The 22312-nt window shown below is 33.7% G+C and overlaps 3 protein-coding genes across 3 annotated transcripts; 2 read left to right on the top strand and 1 right to left on the bottom strand.

The window, feature by feature from the left end:
• Positions 1–54: 54 nt before the first annotated feature.
• On the top strand, positions 55–3634 carry LOC134263631 (transcription activator BRG1-like; the record flags this gene model as incomplete). The annotated part of the gene is made up of 12 exons (XM_062746002.1): positions 55–242; positions 385–615; positions 825–902; positions 990–1097; positions 1209–1319; positions 1444–1649; positions 1799–1904; positions 2029–2130; positions 2248–2416; positions 2783–2826; positions 2976–3065; positions 3405–3634. Coding segments are annotated over 12 exons (1445 nt in total), but the record flags the coding sequence as incomplete, so codon positions are not given.
• Positions 3635–5037: 1403 nt separating this feature from the next.
• LOC134263633 (ribosome biogenesis protein BRX1 homolog) lies at positions 5038–8680 on the bottom strand. The gene is made up of 10 exons (XM_062746005.1): positions 8527–8680; positions 8165–8276; positions 7544–7587; positions 7333–7403; positions 6854–6903; positions 6672–6745; positions 6512–6562; positions 6248–6383; positions 5768–5862; positions 5038–5508 (listed from the first exon to the last, which is right to left on the bottom strand). The coding sequence occupies exons 1-10, from the start codon at positions 8635–8637 to the stop codon at positions 5347–5349; spliced, it is 906 nt and encodes a 301-aa protein (XP_062601989.1). The 5' UTR covers positions 8638–8680; the 3' UTR covers positions 5038–5346.
• Positions 8681–10609: 1929 nt separating this feature from the next.
• Positions 10610–20555, top strand: LOC134263630 (polyadenylate-binding protein-interacting protein 1-like). The gene is made up of 10 exons (XM_062746001.1): positions 10610–10798; positions 11468–11529; positions 13095–13160; positions 15705–15920; positions 16416–16528; positions 17371–17377; positions 18532–18644; positions 18745–18877; positions 19372–19592; positions 19926–20555. Exons 1-10 carry the CDS (start codon positions 10681–10683, stop codon positions 20011–20013), a joined length of 1137 nt encoding a protein of 378 aa, XP_062601985.1. The 5' UTR covers positions 10610–10680; the 3' UTR covers positions 20014–20555.
• Positions 20556–22312: the final 1757 nt, after the last annotated feature.

The following is a 22312-nucleotide window of genomic DNA, read 5'->3' as shown; positions in this document are numbered from 1 at the left end:
ATGTGTTTCTATTCTGTACTGTAGTATTCCTAACTTTTACTTTTTGTCGCACAGGTTACAGATACCTGCGTTTGGATGGAACCACAAAGTCTGAGGATCGTGGACAGCTGTTGGAACTCTTTAACCAAAAGGACTCCCCTTACTTTGTGTTCCTTCTCAGTACTAGAGCTGGAGGATTGGGTCTCAATCTCCAGGCTGCAGACACTGTCATTATTTATGATTCAGATTGGAACCCCCATCAGGTACATTTCAAGTAACACTGTATGTCTGAAATTGCAGACTAATTTTGGTTCTAGTTCATTTAATTTCCTAGTGTTAAAAATGATCCACTGTTTTTAACATTTATGAAAATGAGAAAGTAGAAAGCCTTCCTTGCTTAATTAGGATCTTCAAGCCCAGGACAGAGCCCACAGAATTGGTCAAAAGAATGAGGTCCGGGTGCTGCGTCTGATGACCGTGAACTCTGTGGAGGAGAAGATCTTGGCTGCTGCCCGCTACAAACTGAACGTAGACGAGAAGGTGATCCAGGCGGGTATGTTTGACCAGAAGTCCAGGGGATACGAGCGACAGCAGTTGTTACAGTCCATTCTGGAGCAGGAAAATGAGGAAGTGGAGGTCAGTGGAGGTGTTTCAGATAGAATGAGAAAGATGGATGAAAGTGAGAGTGTTAAAATCCATCTGATAATTTTCAATCTAGTACACATAGTTGAAGGCTATGAACAGAAAATATTCATCACTAAAGATTGTATACTCATTCATCTGGTGTGGTCATTTAAAAATCAAATATAGTTTACACGTATACTCATTCTCTCACTGCATTTTAGGAAGAGGATGAGGTTCCTGATGATGAGACTATCAATCAGATGTTGGCAAGAACCGAGGAAGAATTTGATGTCTACCAGGTAATAGCAAGACAACACTGTGTCCTTAATATGTTTGACGCCACTAGTACTCGCTTGTCTTCATTTATATCTTTTTCTCTGTTTTAGAAAATGGACATTGAGAGAAGAAGAGAGGAGGCCAGAAATCCGAATAGGAAGCCCAGACTGATGGAGGAAGATGAACTACCAACTTGGATTCTTAAGGATGAAAAAGAGGTGCTTATTTTAATGTTGAGACATTAGAAAAAAATATTCAACAATAGTCTTTGTCTAAAGTTAAAAAGTATTTGTTTCCATGGTTTAGTAAAATAATTTCCCTTGTTTTAGGTGGAGAGGTTGACCTATGAAGAAGAGGAAGATAAGTTATTTGGAAGAGGATCAAGACAGAGAAAGGAAGTGGATTATTCTGACTCTCTCACAGAAAAACAGTGGATCAAGGTAATAATTATCATTTGTTTTTTTATGCAGCTGTCATTCAGGTAGAAATTTGGTAATTAATTTGATCTGAAGTTGTTTGAATGTGTTACATACTAGTAGTTAACACTGTGTTGACATTTTTCAGGCCATTGAAGAAGGTAATTTGGATGAGGTAGAACAGGTGAAGCAAAAGGTCAAGAAACCTAGAAAGAGGAAGGCTGACAAGGAAGAGGAAGTTAAACCAAAGAAGAGGCGAGGCCGTCCTCCAGTGGAGAAGTTACCCCCCAACCCACGCAAACTGACTTCTATAATGAAGAAAATTCTGGATGTCGTCTTGAACTACAAAGATAGGTTGGTTTGAGCTCTTTATTAAAGATATCTTTTTTTCACAATTGACTTGTACATTGTCACCTTAGTAAGAATTTGTTAGTAAAACTGTACAGCTCAAGGTTTTGATACGGTTAAAAGTTTACAATTAACGATAATTTGTCTATTTTCAGGGATGACAGAGTTCTGAGTGAAGCCTTCTTCCAGTTGCCATCAAAGAAAGACTTACCAGAGTATTATGAGATCATAGCAAAGCCTGTTGATTTCAAGAAAATCAAAGTGAGCTGGCATTTCATGTTCTTTCTCACCTGTCTGATAACGTTGGAGATTTATAAATGTTGTTTTCTTTCAAACTGGACTTAAATTTTTCAGGGTTTCTGTAAATATGTTATTTCTGTTCCAGCAAAGAATCCGGGATCACAGATACCGAAGTGTGGACGATCTAGAGGCTGATGTCATGCTACTGTGTGAGAATGCACAGTCTTATAACATTGAAGGATCCCTGGTAAGTAAATGCAGTCAATCTTACTTGAGCAGTTCAAATGATACAACATAAATTCTATATCAAAATTACTTCTAGATTAATCCCTTAAAACATGAAATATTTCCTTTCTGTCTTCAGATTTATGAGGACTCCATAGTTCTAAAGTCGGTGTTTACGAGTGCTAGGGAAAGATTGGAGAAGGAAGGGGTGACCTACTCAGATGATAACAGCAGCAGTAATGAGGAAGAAGAGGGGGAGGAGGAGGAAGGAAAAGAAGAGGAGGAAGAAGAAGAGGAGGATGAGGAAGGTAGGACAGGTGCCTCATTGTTCGGTGTTAGAAATACTGTAAACGTATTATATTTGGCGGTGTATTCTTTTTAGCGCCTTTGGCGTAAAGAAGCTTCCGCTAATTCAAGTACAACGCTAAATGTCTTGCACATTTAATCATAAATAAGTACATTAAAGAATGCGCTAAATCAAATCTCCACTAACTTGTTCAAAAATCAATTTCCGCCAAATATCGTACACGCCAAATATAATACATTTACAGTATACTGGACATGAGCCACATTGTGGCTGTTAAACTACATAGAAAATCTACAGAGTTGCTTAATGTCAAATAAGATTATTTGTGTTAATACCTGTATTAATTGAAGGAAAAATTGTTTTCCAGGACATTCCTCTAGCAAGAAACACAAGAGAGATAGGAGCAAAAAGGTATTTGTTCAAGTTCAAATGCATTTAATTTCCATCCATTATTTTAATTAGAGGCTGATTTGAATTTTTGTCGGCTGTCATGGGAATTCTCAGTGATGGCTAATTATTGGGAAGAATTTTCAATGAACAAATTTTACCTGTATTTGCAGAAGAAGGAAAAGGCAGAAAGTTCTAAAAAGAGAAAGTCAAGGGCTAAGGCCAAGCCTGTGATCAGTGATGAAGATGATGAAACGGATGAGGTTAGATATGTCTGACTGTCCATATAAATCAGTAGCTCTTAAGAACAATCATTAGAACTTACCATAACAAAAATACATATAAAAAAATCTCTTTATGGTAATTCCAAGAAATATACCTTCTAACTACTGAATCTTAAAATTGTACGCCTTCCAAAGAAGTACATGTATTTAAAAAACATAACTTAAAAAAATCTTTTTTCTCAAAGTAAATGCACATGTACCTTGAATGGTATTTTTAAGAATTTTCGTGCAGAAATGTGAAAATAGTTGTGTTGTTTTTTTTTTTTTGTTGATAAAGTTGTGAATATTTGTAAAATTAACTTTCATGTTCCTTTGTAGGACTTTGAATGAGTGAAGGTGAATGACCCATCATCAGCAAGAAGATAGTGAACACCCAGCTTCTGAATTGTTATGGATTCATTTGGTATATAGTGCAGACAGGCAGAACTTTGTTTTCAAAAAAAAAATATTGTACAGTTGTGTTCAGTGTAATCAAATGCCATTAATGTAGTGATAGTTGTTATTGATTCAGTGCAATGATTCTGTAAATAAAGTGTAGTGTATACAAATGGCTTCTTCAGTGCTTTTTTTAACACATTTTCATAAACTTCAATGGATAACTCAAGTAAACTCCTTCTATCTGTTCAAGTTCTTTTTCCTTATGAGACATCTAGCAGGCAAAGTGGTCAGTTGATGACAATAATGTTTGTGGTATTTAAGAGTGATGCAAAGAAAATTTGTATCAGATGGAAACGGTTGAATAATTTGATTTTTCGTCCTTTAAAGCAGAGGAGAAAGACCAAGGTCACAAAATGGTCAATAATCTTAAAGGATGTAGCATTAATTTAATGCAATAAAATGAAATCCTAATACTAAAATTACAAATTTTTTTTTGGGGGGGGGGGGGGGGGGGGGAATTTTGTTTTCGAGATATGAAGAGACCCACAAAGTCATCCACTACGAAATGTAAAATATTACGTAACTACTCAATAATTCTTCATCCATGAGATCAAATCCCTAAAACCAAGAAAAGCAATGTGATTTTACAAAGTATGCCTGTTAATATAACAGGCATACTTTCTTTGAGTTTTGACAGTGTTATACATGTACTGTAAAATCAACAATGTAAGCAAACCCTGCACTTTACAAGAAATCTTTTAACATACATGTACATAACATCAATGCTTACATCATTGTGGGTTTAGTAGGTGTAGGGCAAAATTGATGTTTGATGGGTAGTTCAAAATTGTTTAGATGAAGTTCAAGGTAAGGCCATTCCAAGTATTTTCTTTGTTAAGGATCCACTCTTAATTAGCCAATCTGTCTTTCCATCTGGGAAAAATGCAAATCAAAAGGGGAAATTTTTGAAATGCTCGCTTATGGAAATTTGCAACCAAGTCCAAGGGGCATAACTCTGTCGAAAATTGCTCAGTGGTACCTAAAACAGAACCTGACCTAGATATTCTTGTGATAAATCTGTGCATCTAATTTCATTTCAGTATGTGGAACCCTTGTGAAGAAAATTAAGGGAAACTTGTTGTACCAACAGACAGACTGACCAACAAACAGCAGTATTAAAAGCAATATGACCTCCCTTCTTAGAAGGGGGACATAAAAAAACTTATCCCTAACTCTGATGGTCATGCAAGTGTCAACCGTTACTTTCCTTTGCAGGTGACATGAACTGCAAATTCTAAACTGAATATACATCTATCAATGACATTGAACTATAACTGGGTATTGTTCTCCATAAAAAGGATTTTTCAATTACATCTGCTTGGTTGAAATTGGCCCAAAGAAGTAAGGTGGTAAGAGCGAGGCATGGCTGCTGCTACAAAAGTGAGTTTATTTCTTGCAAAGACATATCCCAGAGTTATATGCAACTGCACAAGCTTCATTACCAGTACACAAGCAATACAAAAAGAAAAGTTTCAACAAAATTTCAATATTTATTCAAATATCCATTTCATTTAAGTTCATATTAGGGAGTCATGTCAAATGGTCTATTATGAAGAGTTTACATCAGGTAATGTTATATATTGGTAATTTTACAGTTTGTAACTTTGAAGTCATACAATTTATTTCATTACAGTGAAACTTTCACCTTTTCACAATACAGTAATAAGAAAGGTCCTGGTCTTTGTCCAATGACTGAATAAAAAAATCTCTCATTTTATACATTACTCTCCCTTGGAAATTTAAGCTTGATATATAAATAGTGTCCTGCAATATTGCATAGATCACTCCTGTACAATATCAACCATTTTTATGTCATCCTTTATCAAGAATCGTCCTGAAAACCATCAGGTCGTATCGTAACGAACACCTCGTCTGTAGGGTCAGTCTCGTAAGATGGCTGACCACGTCGCGTCTCCAGGGATTTTTTGGCCTGGATTCTGGACATGTATTTCTGGGCACCCTTCTTCCTCATCAAATGTCTCAGCTAAAATAAGATAGTCATACATGTATTAATCATTAAACTTAAATGTAACACAAATCTTAAAAGAAAGTAAAAAAAATGTAAGAACTCCCTTTACCATCAATCGGATTCTAACATTTACTAGAAATGAAACAATATAATTTTATCTTTGGCCTTTTTATACCACTCTGTGATCTATAATTAATCCATTGACCATGGGACTATAAATTAAATTCTGTTCCATGTTAAGAGCAATAACAAAGTTATGAGCTGGTTCACTTACATCATTTGGAGATACATAATGGGGATTCTGGTATAAAGTAGCTCCTCCAAAGCTGCCATCAAATATTCTGATAGGATTCAAAACAAACCTGGGTCCTAAAAAAAATCTCCAGATATTACAATTTACAAGCACTAGGAAAAAAGTCTTTTTGACCATCTTCATAAATAGCAAACACTGTAGCAAACCATTGTTTAGGAGAACAGTTTACCATTTAAAATGGTAAATACATTACAAATGGTCACATGTACAAATAATGTACAGTTGAACCTCATTATCTTGGACTTCATGGGTCTAAAGAAAAAACTTCAAGAAATAAATATATTTAAAATTTAAGACGTAAGAGAATAAATGGTTGGGACTTCCATATCATTTCAACATATCCATGGTGTTTGAGATATATACTGAAGTTAGAGAAACCAATTTTCAAATGTAGTTATGAGTTCAAGGCTTTCTCTCATATTAAAAACCATTGAAACTAACCAATCTCTGCTAAGGAGCCATCCTCCTCCAGAATCTGGTAATTTCTGAACCAGATTCGGTTGTCAGCAATGGAAAATGTGTACACATGATCAAAAAATGGCTGGCTCTTAGGATGATGGTTTGGCGTACTGAATATCTGCAATAAAATACATTACCAGGTTCACTCATATACTGGTTTCTACCAGCATGTTCACATTTAGATACAAGTTATATTTTAAACAAGATAGAAAATTTGAGATATGATCTTTTGACTGACATACAAACCTGTATTAAAAGTTCTTTTAAGAGGGTCCAGTGTGGCTCTTTATCAAACTCCTGAAAGAAATACATTTTTTCCAATCAGTGCCATATTGATATTCAGGAATATCGTAATAATGTTATTAGCAACGTTCAAAAATAATTTATCATTTTTTTTAATTTTTACCTGGTCAAATGAGAGTAAAGGCCTGGAGCCCTTCAGACAATTCCCAGTCATCTTCAACTCGGACATTGTGTGTACTGTCAAAATGAAAATATTTTAATTTAAAAAATTCTCCTTTATGAGCAGTTTGACTTTTGAAAAACCTTTAGATTTGTCATATACATAAATAAAATGTATCTTCTTACAATTTTCTATCAGGAATTTGGCAGAAGGTCCTCTTGGTACATTTGACAACCTGCAAAAATAAAAAGATCTTAAAGAGTCTCTCAATTGTATATAATTAACCCAATAATCCATTGCGTATCACTGGTGATATTACATAGAACAATTATCATGTGGCACTATAAACCCTTACTACCACATGAAATACTTACCATCAGTAATTACTTGAAGAATCATTATTGTCAATCATTAACATAACCCTTTGTACCAGTCATTGGTACTTAGTACCACATGGAATCATTACCACAAAATGCACTTACAAACACCATTACCACACAGAATCATTACCACATGGAATCTTTACCACATAACACAATTACTGAAACCCATTTCCACAAAGAATTAATATCACATAACACAATTACAAACACCCGTTTACACAAAGAATCATTGCCACATGGAATTATTACCACAAAGAAACATTACCACAAAGAATCATTACCACATGTAAAGATCCTGTTTCTTCTTTGCTTCCAGGTAAACACATTTTGAACAATTTCTCATCTCACACATCTGTAAACAAAAGTATGCCATAAGAAAACTTAAGTAGAGCTGATAGATACATATCTTGAAAACAAAATAACAGACATTTTTTTTAAAGTTGAAAAAATCTTTTTAAAGCAAATGTGAATATCAACAATCTAGAAACTGACCTCATTGATGACAAACAGTTGATCTTTTCTGTCCATTTTTGATTCTACAAATAAGAAAGAGGCTTAACAGATAATAAAGTTCATTAAGGATAAGTGAATCAGTTAATTAATTGATTCACTTGATTGCTCTTCCTTATATAAACTATTTACCAATCAATACATCATGTTCCTAAAGACAATTGTGTGCAAAATAAAGTGATATACTTTGTTCAATCCTCGTCAACTTTTTTTTATGTACGCTTTTATACAATGTATGCTTAATACAAGGTGTGTAGAACAAGAGATCAAGAGAAAGGTTGTATTTACACAATATGAAGATATTGTTTCATAAATGTGAAATAATTCAGATTTGATGGATTGGGAGGATTTATCAAATCTTGGCTCCATTTTATGACTTTATCATAGCCAGAATTCAAAATGTAATCACACTACAAATCAAAATAGGTATTCACTTTCACTTTGATTTTCTTTCATCAGAAACCTTGTCAAATAAATGGATACACTACAACCATAAAAGCAATGCATGCAGATAATCCCTCCTAATTCTTCACGAATTCAAAAGCAATTCTCTTAAGATTATTTTAATCACAAGTAAATGTAATGGCAATTTTTAAAACTAACCAGCTTTTGAATGAGGCATAAGGGTCCGTAAATCATTCATCAAGTGACGGCCCCTGTATGAGATCCCTCGAGATGAAAATACAAGCACTCTTTCTTTGTTTGTCCATTTTGTCTGTTAATTAAACCAACATATTATATTCTTACTTTCAATAATTTTCACATATGGAACTGAAAATATAGTTTCAGAACAGACTCAATGTGATTTTATTATATAGAATTGGTGTTACAATAAGTTATTTACAATTCAAAATATAAATAACAAGCGCCAATGTGGTTTACACACTGTATATAACTTCATTCCGAATTTACTCAAATATATGGTGAGACAAGGGAATGATTATCGTAATTTCAATGCCTCAAACCTGAGTTTTGGGAGTTTCTTCAGAGGATATCGTAGATTTTAACTCTATATCTTCTCTGACTTTCTTTTTCATCTTTCCTGTGTGATTTTGTTCGAGTTTTCTTTTCGTCATCGCGTGGAAATGTTGTTGAACCTGCGTTTCTGCGGAGCTGTTGTGTGGGGTGCTAGTTAATGCGTTCTTGGGAATTTAAAATTTTATACAGTTTTTCTACTGTTTAGTCATTAATTTTTATTTCATAAGCAATTGACATTTGAAAAAAAACATTAACAACAGACTCCATGCCCTTTGTCTATGAAAGAGGTGCTTTTTTGTTTCTTTTTTTTTTGGGGGGGGGGGTAAGCTTTTGAACCAACTTTTTACAATATTTCTCAATATATCAAATTTCTTGCACATCATTGATTATCATGCGCATTTTTATTTATTGTGTTCCCATGTGATTTTTCCCAAATCGTAACCTCTAGGGGTACCTGACAGGCCACAATATATCTAGGCTCCGTTTTGAAATATTTTTTTTAATTAATAATTTTTTTTTTAGATTTTTTGAATGCATGGATATGAGGCGTCGTTATAATACTTTTGAGGTATTTTCTGATATCAAAAAAGAAATTGTTGACATCAATAATTCGAATTCTTGAAAATATAGGGCGCCGTTTTAATATTTAAACTTTAAAGTATTTTCTGATACATGTATAAAAAAAATTGATATAAAAAAATCATTTTCCGATATAAAAAAAAAAAAATTAAAAAAATAAAAAAAAATCGATTTTTTTTTTATATCACAAAATAAACAAGATTCAGAAAATAATTTTCAGATATGATTTTTTTATATAATATCAAATAATATTTTTTGATATCAAGAATTTTAATTAATTATATCAAGAATTTCTTTTTTTTTTATTTCAGAAAATACCGAAAAGAAAATATAAAAACGGCACCTCATAGAAAAAATATTTCTTGATATCAAAACAAAACAAAAAAAATAGACTTTTTGATATCAAAAAATCATTTTTCTGATATCAAAATTTGAACTGATTCTCTCTATCACAAAATGATTTTCTAATGTCAAAAATTCGAATGTTTGATATCATAAAATCTGGCTTTTTTCCTGATATAAAAAATCGATTTTTAAATACCGTATAACGGTTATTTTCCGCGGTTGGAATTTTTTTTTGCGATTTAACCCCTAAAAGGTATAGCAAGTTAATTTTTGCGTTTTCAGTTTCTGCGGTTGCACTATACCGCAAAAGATTATTTACGAGGTACATTATAGGATCATCTAAGATTTATTAGAACACTGCCATGATTACGTTTTTTAAATTCATTCAGGCACATGAATGAAAGGTGCATGAGAACAGGCATTTACGCTATTAAACTTGATTAAGCTACTAAAGCTTTTAGTTACTCTTAATAAATATATAGATAATGATAATTAATCCCTTTCATTCATTCATTCATTCATTTATTCTCTCAAAAAACCATATACATGGTACAAGAGGTACATATATACATATTTACAATAATTATGGACGAGCAGAAATTACAGGAGGACAGACAGAGTCAAAAATTTTTGTAATAAATATACACAATTTTCGTAAAAATGCTGGATCTGTACTTGTCATCAAATTGCAGAATTTTATTATATTTGGATGTACATGGTATCCCTCCAAGCCATAATCTAAAATACACTTGAAATTGCCATCAAAATTAAATCGATATTTTTATTTTAAGCTAAATAAACAGTTGCATAATCATCCAAGCTTAAACTCCCTCCCATTCCCTCCTCACGACATAAAATATTCTGGTTTTAACATATTTTTTTCTCCTTTTCTATTTGTATTGTTTTATTCTGAGACTTCACTGCTGGGATCAAATAGAAATTCTCACAATGCTATGGGTCCTGAGTGGGGGGGGGGGGGGGTCACTATCTAAAATCTGAGACGGCTTCCCTCACATCCTGAAAATTCGAAAATGAATGATTCTTAATTTTCGGACTGTGTTAATTAAGTTTTCTTTTAAAACAGCAAAATTTATTGCTTTGAAAAAAAATTAAAAAATAAGGACACCGAAGCACGAATCACTCAACGTAAGAATTAACATTATTTGTTATTATTTTTAGAAACACATTTTCGCGAAGATTGTCTCACTTATTTTGAGATGTCTTCAGAAGCAGGTGGAAAAGATAAAGATTCTGAAGTGAATGGGACACCAGTAAATCCAGCCGGTCTTAGGAAACCCCACCAATCTACCCAAGAGAAACTTCGAAATGAACTATGTATGAATCAAATCTCGAATTTACTCTGTTATCTGCACATGTTGTGTAAATTAATTTACGGATAACCACGTCTTTCGTATAGCTAGATTTTGTATTTAATCATATTGATTAACATTATTGATGCAAAAACTGTAAATTCATAATTTTGGGATATAATAACAAGATTTGTAACTTGCCATCTGGTAGCATCTATAACTGAAATGAAAACAAGAAAGCATTGAATTATGGTTAAATTGCAAATTTTGCAATGTTCTCCTGTTATTTTTTTGTTAACTCTAAATTCGGACCTTAATTTTTTTAAAACGTAAACAACAAATTGTACACGTCATGGAACTTATTTTCAAAGTGTAAATAAACTGCTGCTTTACATGGTATTGAGGTCTGACTCTGTGTTTGGTGTACATGTACTTAACTTCCTTTGCAAGGAATTTGAGTTTATGTTGTTTCAACTAGAGAATTATAGCTGCAAAACTGGGGCCATAAAAAAATTGCACACAGTCTGATTCAGTAATCAGTATCCTATAACAAAGAGTGAAAGACTTGAGTTTAGTTGAAATTGGTTTGAAACGATGTAGTTTTGTAAAATGAGAACTCGTTATGGGTGCATTTTCAATTGAAAGCATAATATAATCATGTATATTTTATATGTCACTCTCTTATTGTTTTCAGATTCACCAAAAAAGCCCCAAAGCAATCTCTCAGTTAATGCGCCAGAATTTGTACCTAGGAAGGTTTGTATATTAGATGTAATTTTTATTTTGTTTTTAAGTAGAAAGATGCATAATTACCATATTTAAAAAGTAAAATTGACACATTTTGGGACAAAAGTAAAGAAGTTTACAATCAACTGATGCATCATAATGACAACCATTGCCATCATATTTTAATTTTTGTTAAAGTAGTACTTGACTTCCAATGTTGAAAAAAACACCATGTATAAAAGTTTTATCTTTAGCAGTACCCGAGTGATTGCAATGCAACACACAGAATATTTTGATGTCTGTGTAAAATTAAAGAAAATGTTTTGTCTAATAAATGTCATTAGTCAAATTTTCAGTAATATTAAAATATTGATGCAGGATTATCTTTTGGCTTCAACTTTGTACTAAATCAGAATAAGGTTAGGTGAGAGAATAGATAAGTAATTGGTTAATTGCAGAAAAAAGATAGTTTGCTGGGGTATGGGCTTTTTGTTTGCCCTATTGCTGTATTAATGTTATCTTATTGTAATCTGTGTGTCTTTTTCTCAAGACTGATTCACCATTGCTAGAGTTATAGACAGGGAAATGAGCAAAATTATGAGGATACATCACAGCTTATTCTTTGAGGTTGGCACCACTTCTGTCAGCATGACATACACATTGGAATATAACTCTTTATCAATATTACATCTTCAACATAAGAGACGGAAAGGGTCACTGAAATGTTTATGAAAATATACAACATAGTGAAACAATATCGAAAGTGCTCATGGTCATTTCAGGTTCAATTATTTTTAAATTTTAACAAAAATGTGGTAGTCAAACAAGCTGGTGTGGGATAGTCCATATGAGTATTCATACATAGAGTGTTAATTTAACTAAATTGCTTACATTTATAGGCAAATAGAATGACATGTGTTCTATAAACTTGAACCATTTGTTGAGAATGGGTGATTTTCATGTTCATATTTTAAATAAGACTGTCATCTTACATGAGTACATGTAGAAGTACAAAGTAGAACTCATTGTCTTGTTACAAGGAGTTCATGAATTACTGATTTATTGTGGATACTATGATTTGTATAAACAAAACATGATGACAAAAGATGTGAACATTTTACAGGGAGTGTTTTATTTAATTTAAGTGCATTGTAATGATTTAGAATGCAACCTCATCTATTATACCATTGATTGATTTAGTCTGAGTACTAAGCACATTGGACAGCAGAAGATTTCAAGTGTACAAGGAAGCTTCATTAGCTATGCTTAAGAAAAATTGTTTTTAATGCTTTACTTCCCATAATTTAGGAAAAAGACAGTCAAAACTACAATCTCTTTTTTAATTTAAATTGTCACACTTTATTTATTTATCAATATAATTTCCAGTATTTGTACATAATACAACTTTTGGGAAAGCTTTAGTTCTTCTGTTCATACCTTTAAAAAAAAAATGAGAAAAATACAGTGAATATGGACAGATAATTTGCATATCACTTAGAATTAGTTTTAAAGAAAATTATCCAAATCTATCATCACAATTCTTTGGGATACAGTATGCATTAGGACTTTAATTCTTTGGTTACTTGCTTTTGCAGACTACGTTTTCTGTAACAGCAGCCGAATTTGTTCCCAGACAGCAGCCCTACCCTCAGTATTCAAAGGTATAACACATGTAATTTGTATGTGTCTGTCACTTGTATAGGAGGCTAGTCCAGTTGTTCTGTCCTTTCATTTGTTTAGATCTGTATTTTGTCCTGTCCAGTCATCTCTCCTATTGATTGCATGATCTAATGCTATGTAAACTCTTATATTTCTTCATAATATACCTTTCCTATGAATTTTAATCATGGAATTGGTAGTAAGAGGCATGTTTTGATGTTTTCTTATAGATTTAGCATTAGTATTGACAATATATTTTACTTATATTCTTCTGAACTCTCTTTGGATGAAAGATTGAAAGTGGACAAGCAATGTTCATCTACAACCCCTGTCACACTAGAGCTGTATTCCTACAGAGTTGGCAAGGTGTTTTTAAAATTTCTGGGATTGCCATGGAATGGTGATCAAGAAAACTTTCAAAAGGTGATGATGTCATAGCATCTTGACAGTAACCAAGGCATTTCTACGGACTCCCATCATCCCATGGCATGCTTCTCTTCTATAGAGTTCATACTGACAACTGACTGCTCTTCTGCAGAGTGCTCATGATGTGCTAGCTAGGAGTTGTTAGGTTATGTTCATGGTTTACACAAGGCATGGACTGCATGCAAGATGTTCGAAGAAATGATATCTTTTAAAATGGACATTAAGGAGTCTCTGTGCAAGCACTGTCAAATGTATCAGAAAGTCCATACTGTAGTCAGGTGAGTCGTTTACCAGTGGAGCTCGTGTGGTGCTGTAGGAAACTCTGCTGTGCACAGCTCAGCTTTCTGCAAGGATGCACCTCGGTATGACAGGGAAAAAAAAAAAATTTAAGTTGTTAGATCACAAGATTTTGTTCAGTACAGTTTATACACAAAACAAAACAAGGTTTATGAGGTTCAGTTGGTTATATATCAATAATCCATAAAAAACACTTGAGCACGTAGAAAAAAAAAGTATACAATAATGTAAATCTCAAAACTCATACTTGTTTGGCGCTCTGGGGGCTACTCATTACTTTCTCTACCTTTCCTTCCTACTCTTAACTGCGATCAGTAATTAAAGCCATTCCAACCTGATCCGGAAAACACACTAGCCATAACTCTGCCTAGGGCTGATCCCTAAAGGCAAGCACAAATTTTAACTCATGGCTGATCCCAGGAGTGCACAATGCCTGTGGCTGATCCCAGCAGGCTACGAACAAGACAAACCTCTGGGTTGATCCCAAGAGGATGTTCAACAAGAAACATTGCCTAGAGCTGATCCCTAGAGGCAAGCACAAATCGCCACTCCGGGCTGATCCCAGGAGTGATAATGCCTGGGGCTGATCCCAGCAGGCCACGAAACTTGAGGGACCTCTGGGCTGATCCTGAGAGGATGTAAACAAGATACATAGCCTAGGGCTGATCCCTAAAGGCCAGAAGTAGAACCCACACTCCGGGCTGATCCCAAGAGTGCATCATGCCTGGGGCTGATCCCAGCAGGCCACATAACCAGACAAAATACTTCAACACTATACTCTAACAATATACCTGGCCACACTAATCCTCTCTCATTGATAGGGTTTGAGGGTATGACAGTTTGATCTTCACTTGTAATTCTGAGCAATGTGTGTGTAAAGTTGGACTTGCATGTGTCATCTAAGTTCAAGAATGATATGCACAGTACTTATACACAATACATGTACTCTCATTGTATGTATATTTATTAACCCCTCTCATTTTACTTACACATGAATGTACTTCCTCACCCCTCCTTTTATTGATGTATTATATACTCTGTAATACCTTTATGTAAATGCTGGATTGTCTTTTCATAGTGAAATTGATATTTTTTTCATATTGATTGGCATGGGTATCCTTTATTTACCAGTTGAAATATATCTCATTAAATGTAGAAGATAAAAATTGCTCTAAGACTTGATCTTTTTTTTTCTCTCTTCCATGGTATATTTTCTCAAAGTTTGAGGTCATTTTGGTGGTGGAGTTCAAATGAAACTTAAATTCATGAATTGAATATTTCTTTATGAATAGTGACTAACCCCTCTTCCTTTTCCTTGATCTGATGGGTTTCTTCTGCATGTTTATGCCTTTACTATTACTAAAATGATTGGTTTTGTGGACTATATAATCTTAAATTTGAAATTTAAAGCCCTTATTCATTGTAGAAATTAGGCTAGATTTAAAATGCAAATTTGGTTCATTTGATTTAAAATTATAACAGATATAAAAGTTTATACAGTAAGACTTGCCTAATCAATACACCACTGATTCCATAGAAACAACATTTCCGATTAGATGATATTTTAACAAATGAAATAACTGAAAAGGACTTTAAGTTAATATAATAGGAAGGATTTTGTCATACACAGTGTTCAGTTTAGACAAGTTTTACTATTATATAATTACAAAAAAAATCAACCTTATGAGACATTTTTATTGATAGAAGAAAGAAAATATGGAAATCACCTCAGTCTGTAAAATGTAAAGACAGTGGATAAAAGAAGGATTTTTTTCTAGATTTACCAGTAAATGTCTAATTTTGAATGAATGGTTGTGTTACAGAACCTATATGAAGACTTCCAGGATTTACAGATAGGGGAGTACTACACACCGAGCAGGGAGGAGGTCCTGAACAGTTTCCAGGAGACGCTGACCGCTCTCATCAGTCAGCCCGGGAACATGGAGGAACTGATGAGGGTGGTCATTGACCAGATGAAACAGCTGTCAGAGTCAGAACAGTCCATCCAGGATAGTGTTATAGAGATGCTGTTTGAACAGGTAATATAGTCCATCCAGGATAAAGTCATAGAAATGTTGTTTTAACAGGTAATATAGTCCATCTAGAACAGTGTCATAGAGATGCTGTTTGAACAGGTAATATAAATATAGAACATTTGAAATGTATGCAGGAATTAGCAGAGGGGGGTGGGGTGGGTGCAAGGGGTTGATTTTCTTTTTCTATAAAACTGATGTTTTGTTGTGTTCATTTTCTGAATCGGATATCATACTATTAGCAACATATATATGTACTCTGTGTCACATTTTAAAAGCAAAATTTGTTTCCCATTTCAAATTTTGAAAATGACAGCCTGATTTTCCAATACTACATGTATATAGGTAAAATACCTTTTATGGGTAACATAATCAGGAATGTTTGAAGTAATTTTCCCTACAGAAAGTGATAAAAGTTTTCATGGCTTTTTTAATAGGCCTCCTTATACATTGGTAAATTGTATGTATTTGGAATGATTTTTATGATTTTTCTGCTTACAGTGTGTAACAGAACCCAATTTTCGATACACTGGTGCAAGACTTTGTAAGCTGCTATGTAAAGAATTAAAGTCCCATCCCATATTTAAAAATTTTAGAGGTGCATTTCTTACAAGGTATGAGCCAAAGGCAGAGCTAATTTGGCCATTCTCTTGCGGTGTGCGTTAACTGTTTATTTTAGCTCTTTTTAATAAAATGAGATGAGCTCAGCTATACCCCAGGTGTTGGCATCACAGCCCTATCTTAAGTTTTAGAAGCAAGTTTATTCCCAAGTACTGTGAAATCATTAGATTTCATGTTGGCTCAATTTTCAAAAGTAGGTCAACTTAGGAATTTGTAGGTACATAGAAATATATAGGAAAAATCTGTGAATTGATACTGGGCCAGAAAAGCTGAAACTTATGTGCACATAAATCAGTAATTTCAAAATGGGGATATGCATAAATGAGTAATATTTCATTTTGTACATATAAATTGAGAATGGACACAATATTATGTCCACATGAACCAGTCCTGAAAATCCACTTAAATTGGTCTCAATAAATTCCACAGTAACTGAAAGCTTAAAACATATTTATCAAAAAGTAGGTCACTGTGACCAGACTTGCACATATTTTGAATGATGCATCCATCTTTGGGATAAACTTGCTTCAGGCTTAGAATCATTAAAATTTGTCAGTTTGCATCTTGGGTTTTCATATGACCTATTTTTGATTTTCTGAATGTGTGACTAGGCTTGAAGTTTAAGGAGCATATCCTGTGACCTATTTTTGACATTTTAAGTTACATGTACTATAATGTAAGCTCCAAAACTTTGGACCCAACATGCAGATGATAAGTCTAGGATGTACACTACAGATCCCGTATACTACATGTATTTGAATTACAGTGAATATGAACTTTTTATAAGATGGTGTACTTTTGTTTTCACAATCTAAATATTTTTTTCTCTTTTAAGGTGTAAAGCAGAATATTTTGCCTAGAAAGATGAAATGATAGCAAATCCCCAAATGGTGGACCGTCTTTTTTCTGTAGCGTTATGGTCAAAGACAACTATACAAAACCATATGTTTATAGGGGAGCTCTTTTGTCAACCTATATTTAGAGGTATTTAATACATTTGTTATTTGGGTTCTATTTTATAGTGATCTTGTGACATTTATGGCTATATTTAGGCTTTTTGATTTTTATGTTCTGACATGTCATGAACAGTAAAGAATTTCTTTGCAGGTTGAAAAGGAAGTTGGTTACATTTAAATATCTTCAGGGAAAATGACACTAGAGAAAATTTATCAGAAGAGCGATTCAAGGCCCTTGGGCCTCTTGTATATGTTTATTTTAGCTCTTTTTAATAAAATGAGATGAGCTCGGCTATACTCCAGGTGTTGGCATCAGAGCCCTACCTTAAGTTTTAGAAGCAAGTTTATTCCCAAGTACTGTGAAATCATTAGATTTCATGTTGGCTCAATTTTCAAGGAATTTGTAGGTACATCTTGTCTGTGAATTGATACCCTCCCATAAATCAGTAAGGATAATTTTATTTCATTTTGATATACTATTACAACATCCCACAGATTTCACTGTTAAATGTGCCACACAGCTGCTTCAAGGTAGGACAGTATTTTGAATTTATAGATACTGTGAAATTGTTAATGTATCTTATAATATTTTTACAGTTTTTTTTATAAGATGGTGTACTTTTGTTTTGACATCTAAATATTTTTTTCTCTTTTAAGGTGTAAAGCAAATATTTGAAGAAAGATGAAATGATAGCCCATGAACTTATAAATTCCACAAATGTTAAATTTTCTACAACTAGTCTAAGAGTACATGTATTATCCTTGCTAACTCAATTTTTCTCTTTAGGACAGTATTTTGAATTTATAGATACTGTGAAATTGTTAACTTTTTTTACCCCACAAAAATAAGTGATTTCCCTAACTCAATTTTTCTCTTTAAACTTTTTTTACCCCACAAAAATAAGTAAAAAGATTTAATATGCATTCTTTACTTTTAAATGAAGGATTGAAATTTTTTATAACTCAGCTAAAGAAAAGTAAACATCGAGGTATTTAGGTGAACACTGTGACCCATGGGCCTCTTGATTTTGTCTTTAAAGCTGACAGGGTCCACAATAGAAGATACAGCTTATTTAAATACTACATCAGAAGGTTCTTATGATGAAGTGTTTCTACAGATACGACAGTTAGATACCTATCCAGACCTAAATAGGTAACTATGTATATAAATAATTTTTGATTATTCAATTTGCTTAATTGTACTTCCTACAATACTGACATTATACATGTATAACTGTGTCCTCTTCTTTCAGAACTAGCAAGTGCTTAATAAAATCTGTGATAGATTTAAAAGATAATAATTGGGGGAGATCTAGATCATCAAATCCTGTAACACCTGAAGAATCTTATCAACCAGTCTATCAACAGGCAGCAGAATTCACACAGGTATTTAAAAATTCATGAAGTCCTAAGTTATTTTAAGGTTTCAGTTCAGCCAATGAAAATGGTTTAAGTAATGCCTGATGTACCCTCCTTAGTTGCCTGTAAATGAAATATATGGAGATAACGAACAGCATTCAAGCTCAAAAGTCTATCAAACAATATAAAATAGGAGTAGAGCAAACACGGACCTCCGAAACATCAGAGGTGGGATCAAAATATGACTCACCTGAGCCAAAGATTCAAATGAGCTTTTCTGATCAAAAGTCTGGTGTAGAACATTGTTGTCAGCATTGTCATAAACTTTCACATTTTCATATTGAATACAGAATATTGTCAGCATTGTCATAAACTTTCACATTTTCATATTGAATACAGAATATTGTCATATTCACCACAATACAGTAGTTTTAAAAAATCCTTTTACATTATGAATGTTATATATTTTATCCTTACATTTAATCCAAAATGCTATGGTATAAATTTTCTTATCTTTCCAGAATGAACCTGTATTTTACAATCAGCAAGGTCAGCCAATAACAGCTGAGGAGGCTGGCTATTACGACCAAGCGTACAACAGCTACCTACAGGAGGAGGAGGAATACGCACGCTGGGAGGCGGAAGGATTCGAGGAACAAAATGCCTGGGTGGAGGGCGGCGACTACCAGGCCTGGTCATCAGACCCTAACCAGCTGGAGTACGATAATGGATACTATCAAACGTAAGGGTCATTTGTCAGTAAATAGTAGCCATTTGATTTAAAAGAAAGAAAACATTTAAAGTTTTTCCATGAGAGAAAAACCACTTGTATATTTTTTCTTCTTATCTTTGAAAAAATGAACAAATTAATCTGAATGGTAAAATTACGAAAGTTTTAATTATCAGAAAAAATGAATAAACAAAGTGAATACTAAACACAACTTGCAAATAAACAAAAGATTTATACATTGAATTTTAAAAAAAAAATTTCATTCCATTGTTGTAAATGGACTAATAACTTCCTAAATAAGAGTTTCAACAGTAGTTATTGTTGACTTTTCTCATATCTTTTTAGGGGGCCATACAGTGAAAACTACATGGATGAGGAGATAGAAGCCGCCTATGAAGAGTTCCTCCGACAACAACCTCCCCCGCCCCAATAGCAGAGCCTGTCGACCAATCAAATGACGTCCTTTTGTACATGTTGTCAATTTTCATTTGGACAGCCAATAAGAAAGTGCTCGTTTACTTTTTATTTTAAAAAGTCCAGAATTATGTTACAGTTCACACTGTGTTCAGTTGTTCCCTAACTGTTAATGTAAAAGTTGCCTACAGATGGTGTACAGATGTAAATAATACAATGTCCAGTTATATAAATTACTCTGAATTTAAAAGCAGTATAAAAAAAAAGTAAATAAATGTGCCTTAAAAAATTCTAAAAAATGAGGCTTTATACCAAAATGATTGTAGAATGTCTTAAGGTAGTACATGTATTAGTAACAGCATTTAACTGTTTTTTTAATGATGAAAAACCATACCTAACAAAGTGATAGAATAAAAAAAAAAATTCAATGTAGTGCAATATCTCAACTAAAAGCTCATGATGGAAAGCAAAGTAATGTTGTCTTATGAGATTTAATGTGTAAGGCAATGTATTATAATATCTTCCTTTTTAAGTTGAAGTTCAATAAAACTGGAAAAATCATCTTTGTTGATTCATTCACAGCATTTTCAAGCAATAAATTTCTGGACAGAACCATTTCTCAGACTGTTGACAAAAATGTGGGATTAGCATGCATCAAGATTTTTACAGTGGCATTATTATCTAGAGAAAGCATATTTGAAAAAGTATATTTTATGAGTTTTCTTTCAAATTGAATATAGTTCTGGATTTTTATAAAATTATGACAATCTACCTTGTAATTATAAAAAATGTGAGATATGATTGCTTTTTTTCTGTAGTATATTGCAGTAAATGTTCAAAAATGAGCACACTCAAAATTTAGTGCACCTGCCCTGAGCAACTGATTAGCACAAACATGAAAAAGTGCATAAGCTTCAATACATTTTCGTTGTATTGTATTTTAGAGTGTACATGAATTAATAGAAAGGAAGCAACTCAAAATTATGAACTCCCCTGAAGTACATCCATAGAATATGCAAGCAGATTTTTGTAGGGATTTCAAATTTTTATACCCCCCGCAAACGAAGTTTGGGGGGGGGGGGGGGGGGGGGTACATAGGAATCCCCTTGTCCGTCTGTCTGTGCAATCGTGTCTGGTCCATATCTTTCTTACAGAGGGACATTAGAATCTACTACTCCACACAAAGATTGCCCATGACCTAAGGGTGTGTCATGACCTTGACCTAAGGTCATTTGGGGAAGTTAAAGGTCACTGGAAGAAAAAATTCAAAATTCCTCTCCGGTCCATATCTTTCTTATGAATAAACTTGGTAGGTTCTCATTTCACACAATGATTGCCCATGACCCAAGGGTGTGTCATGACCTTGACCCAAGGTCATTTGGGGAAGTTCAAGGTCATTGGAAGAAGAATTTCATAATTCGTGTCCGGTCCATATCTTTCTTATGGATAAACTTGGTAGGTTGTCATTTCATACAAAGATTGCCCATGACCTACGGTAGTGTCATGACCTTGACCCAAGGTCATTTGGGGAAGTTCAAGGTCACTGGAAGAAAAATTTCATAATTCATGTCCGGTCCATATCTTTCTTATGAATAAACTTGGTAGGTTTTCATTTCACACAAAGATTGCCCATGACCCAAGGGTGTGTCATGACTTTGACCCAAGGTCATTTGGGGAAGTTCAAGGTCACTGGAAGAAAAATTTCATAATTCGTGTCCAGTCCATATCTTTCTTATGGATAAACTTGGTAGGTTGTCATTTCACACAAAGATTGCCCATGACCTAAGGTAGTGTCAGGACCTTGACCCAAGGTCATTTGGGGAAGTTCAAGGTCACTGGAAGAAAAATTTCATAATTCATGTCCCGTCCATATCTTTCTTATGGATAAACTTGGTAGGTTGTCATTTCGCACAAAGATTGCCCATGACCCAAGGGTGTGTCATGACCTTGACCCAAGGTCATTTGGGGAAGTTCAAGGTCACTGGAAGAAAAATTCATAATTCGTGTCCAATCCATATCTTTTCTATAGATAAACTTGGTAGGTTGTCATTTCACACAAAGATTGCCCATGACCCAAGGGTGTGTCATGACCTTGACCCAAGGTCATTTGGGGAAGTTCAAGGTCACTGGAAGAAAAATTTCATAATTTGTGTCCGGTCCGTATCTTTCTTATGGAAAAACTTACTTCTGATAAACCCAGCGGGGGGTTTTTCGTCCCGTTTGGACAGTTCTATTTTTAAAAGGGGGTAAAGGCAAAAAAAAAAAAAAAAAAAAAAAATCAGCAGTTTTTTGACCGATCAGCCATTTAAAAGTTTTGA

Source organism: Saccostrea cucullata, unplaced genomic scaffold (assembly GCF_032062105.1).
Source record: "Saccostrea cucullata isolate Sc308-1 unplaced genomic scaffold, CSIRO_AGI_Scuc_v1 ctg325, whole genome shotgun sequence".
Lineage (NCBI taxonomy): Eukaryota > Metazoa > Mollusca > Bivalvia > Ostreida > Ostreidae > Saccostrea > Saccostrea cuccullata.
The sequence above is the reverse complement of the archived record's forward strand: the minus strand, read 5'-3'. Positions and strand labels throughout refer to the sequence as shown.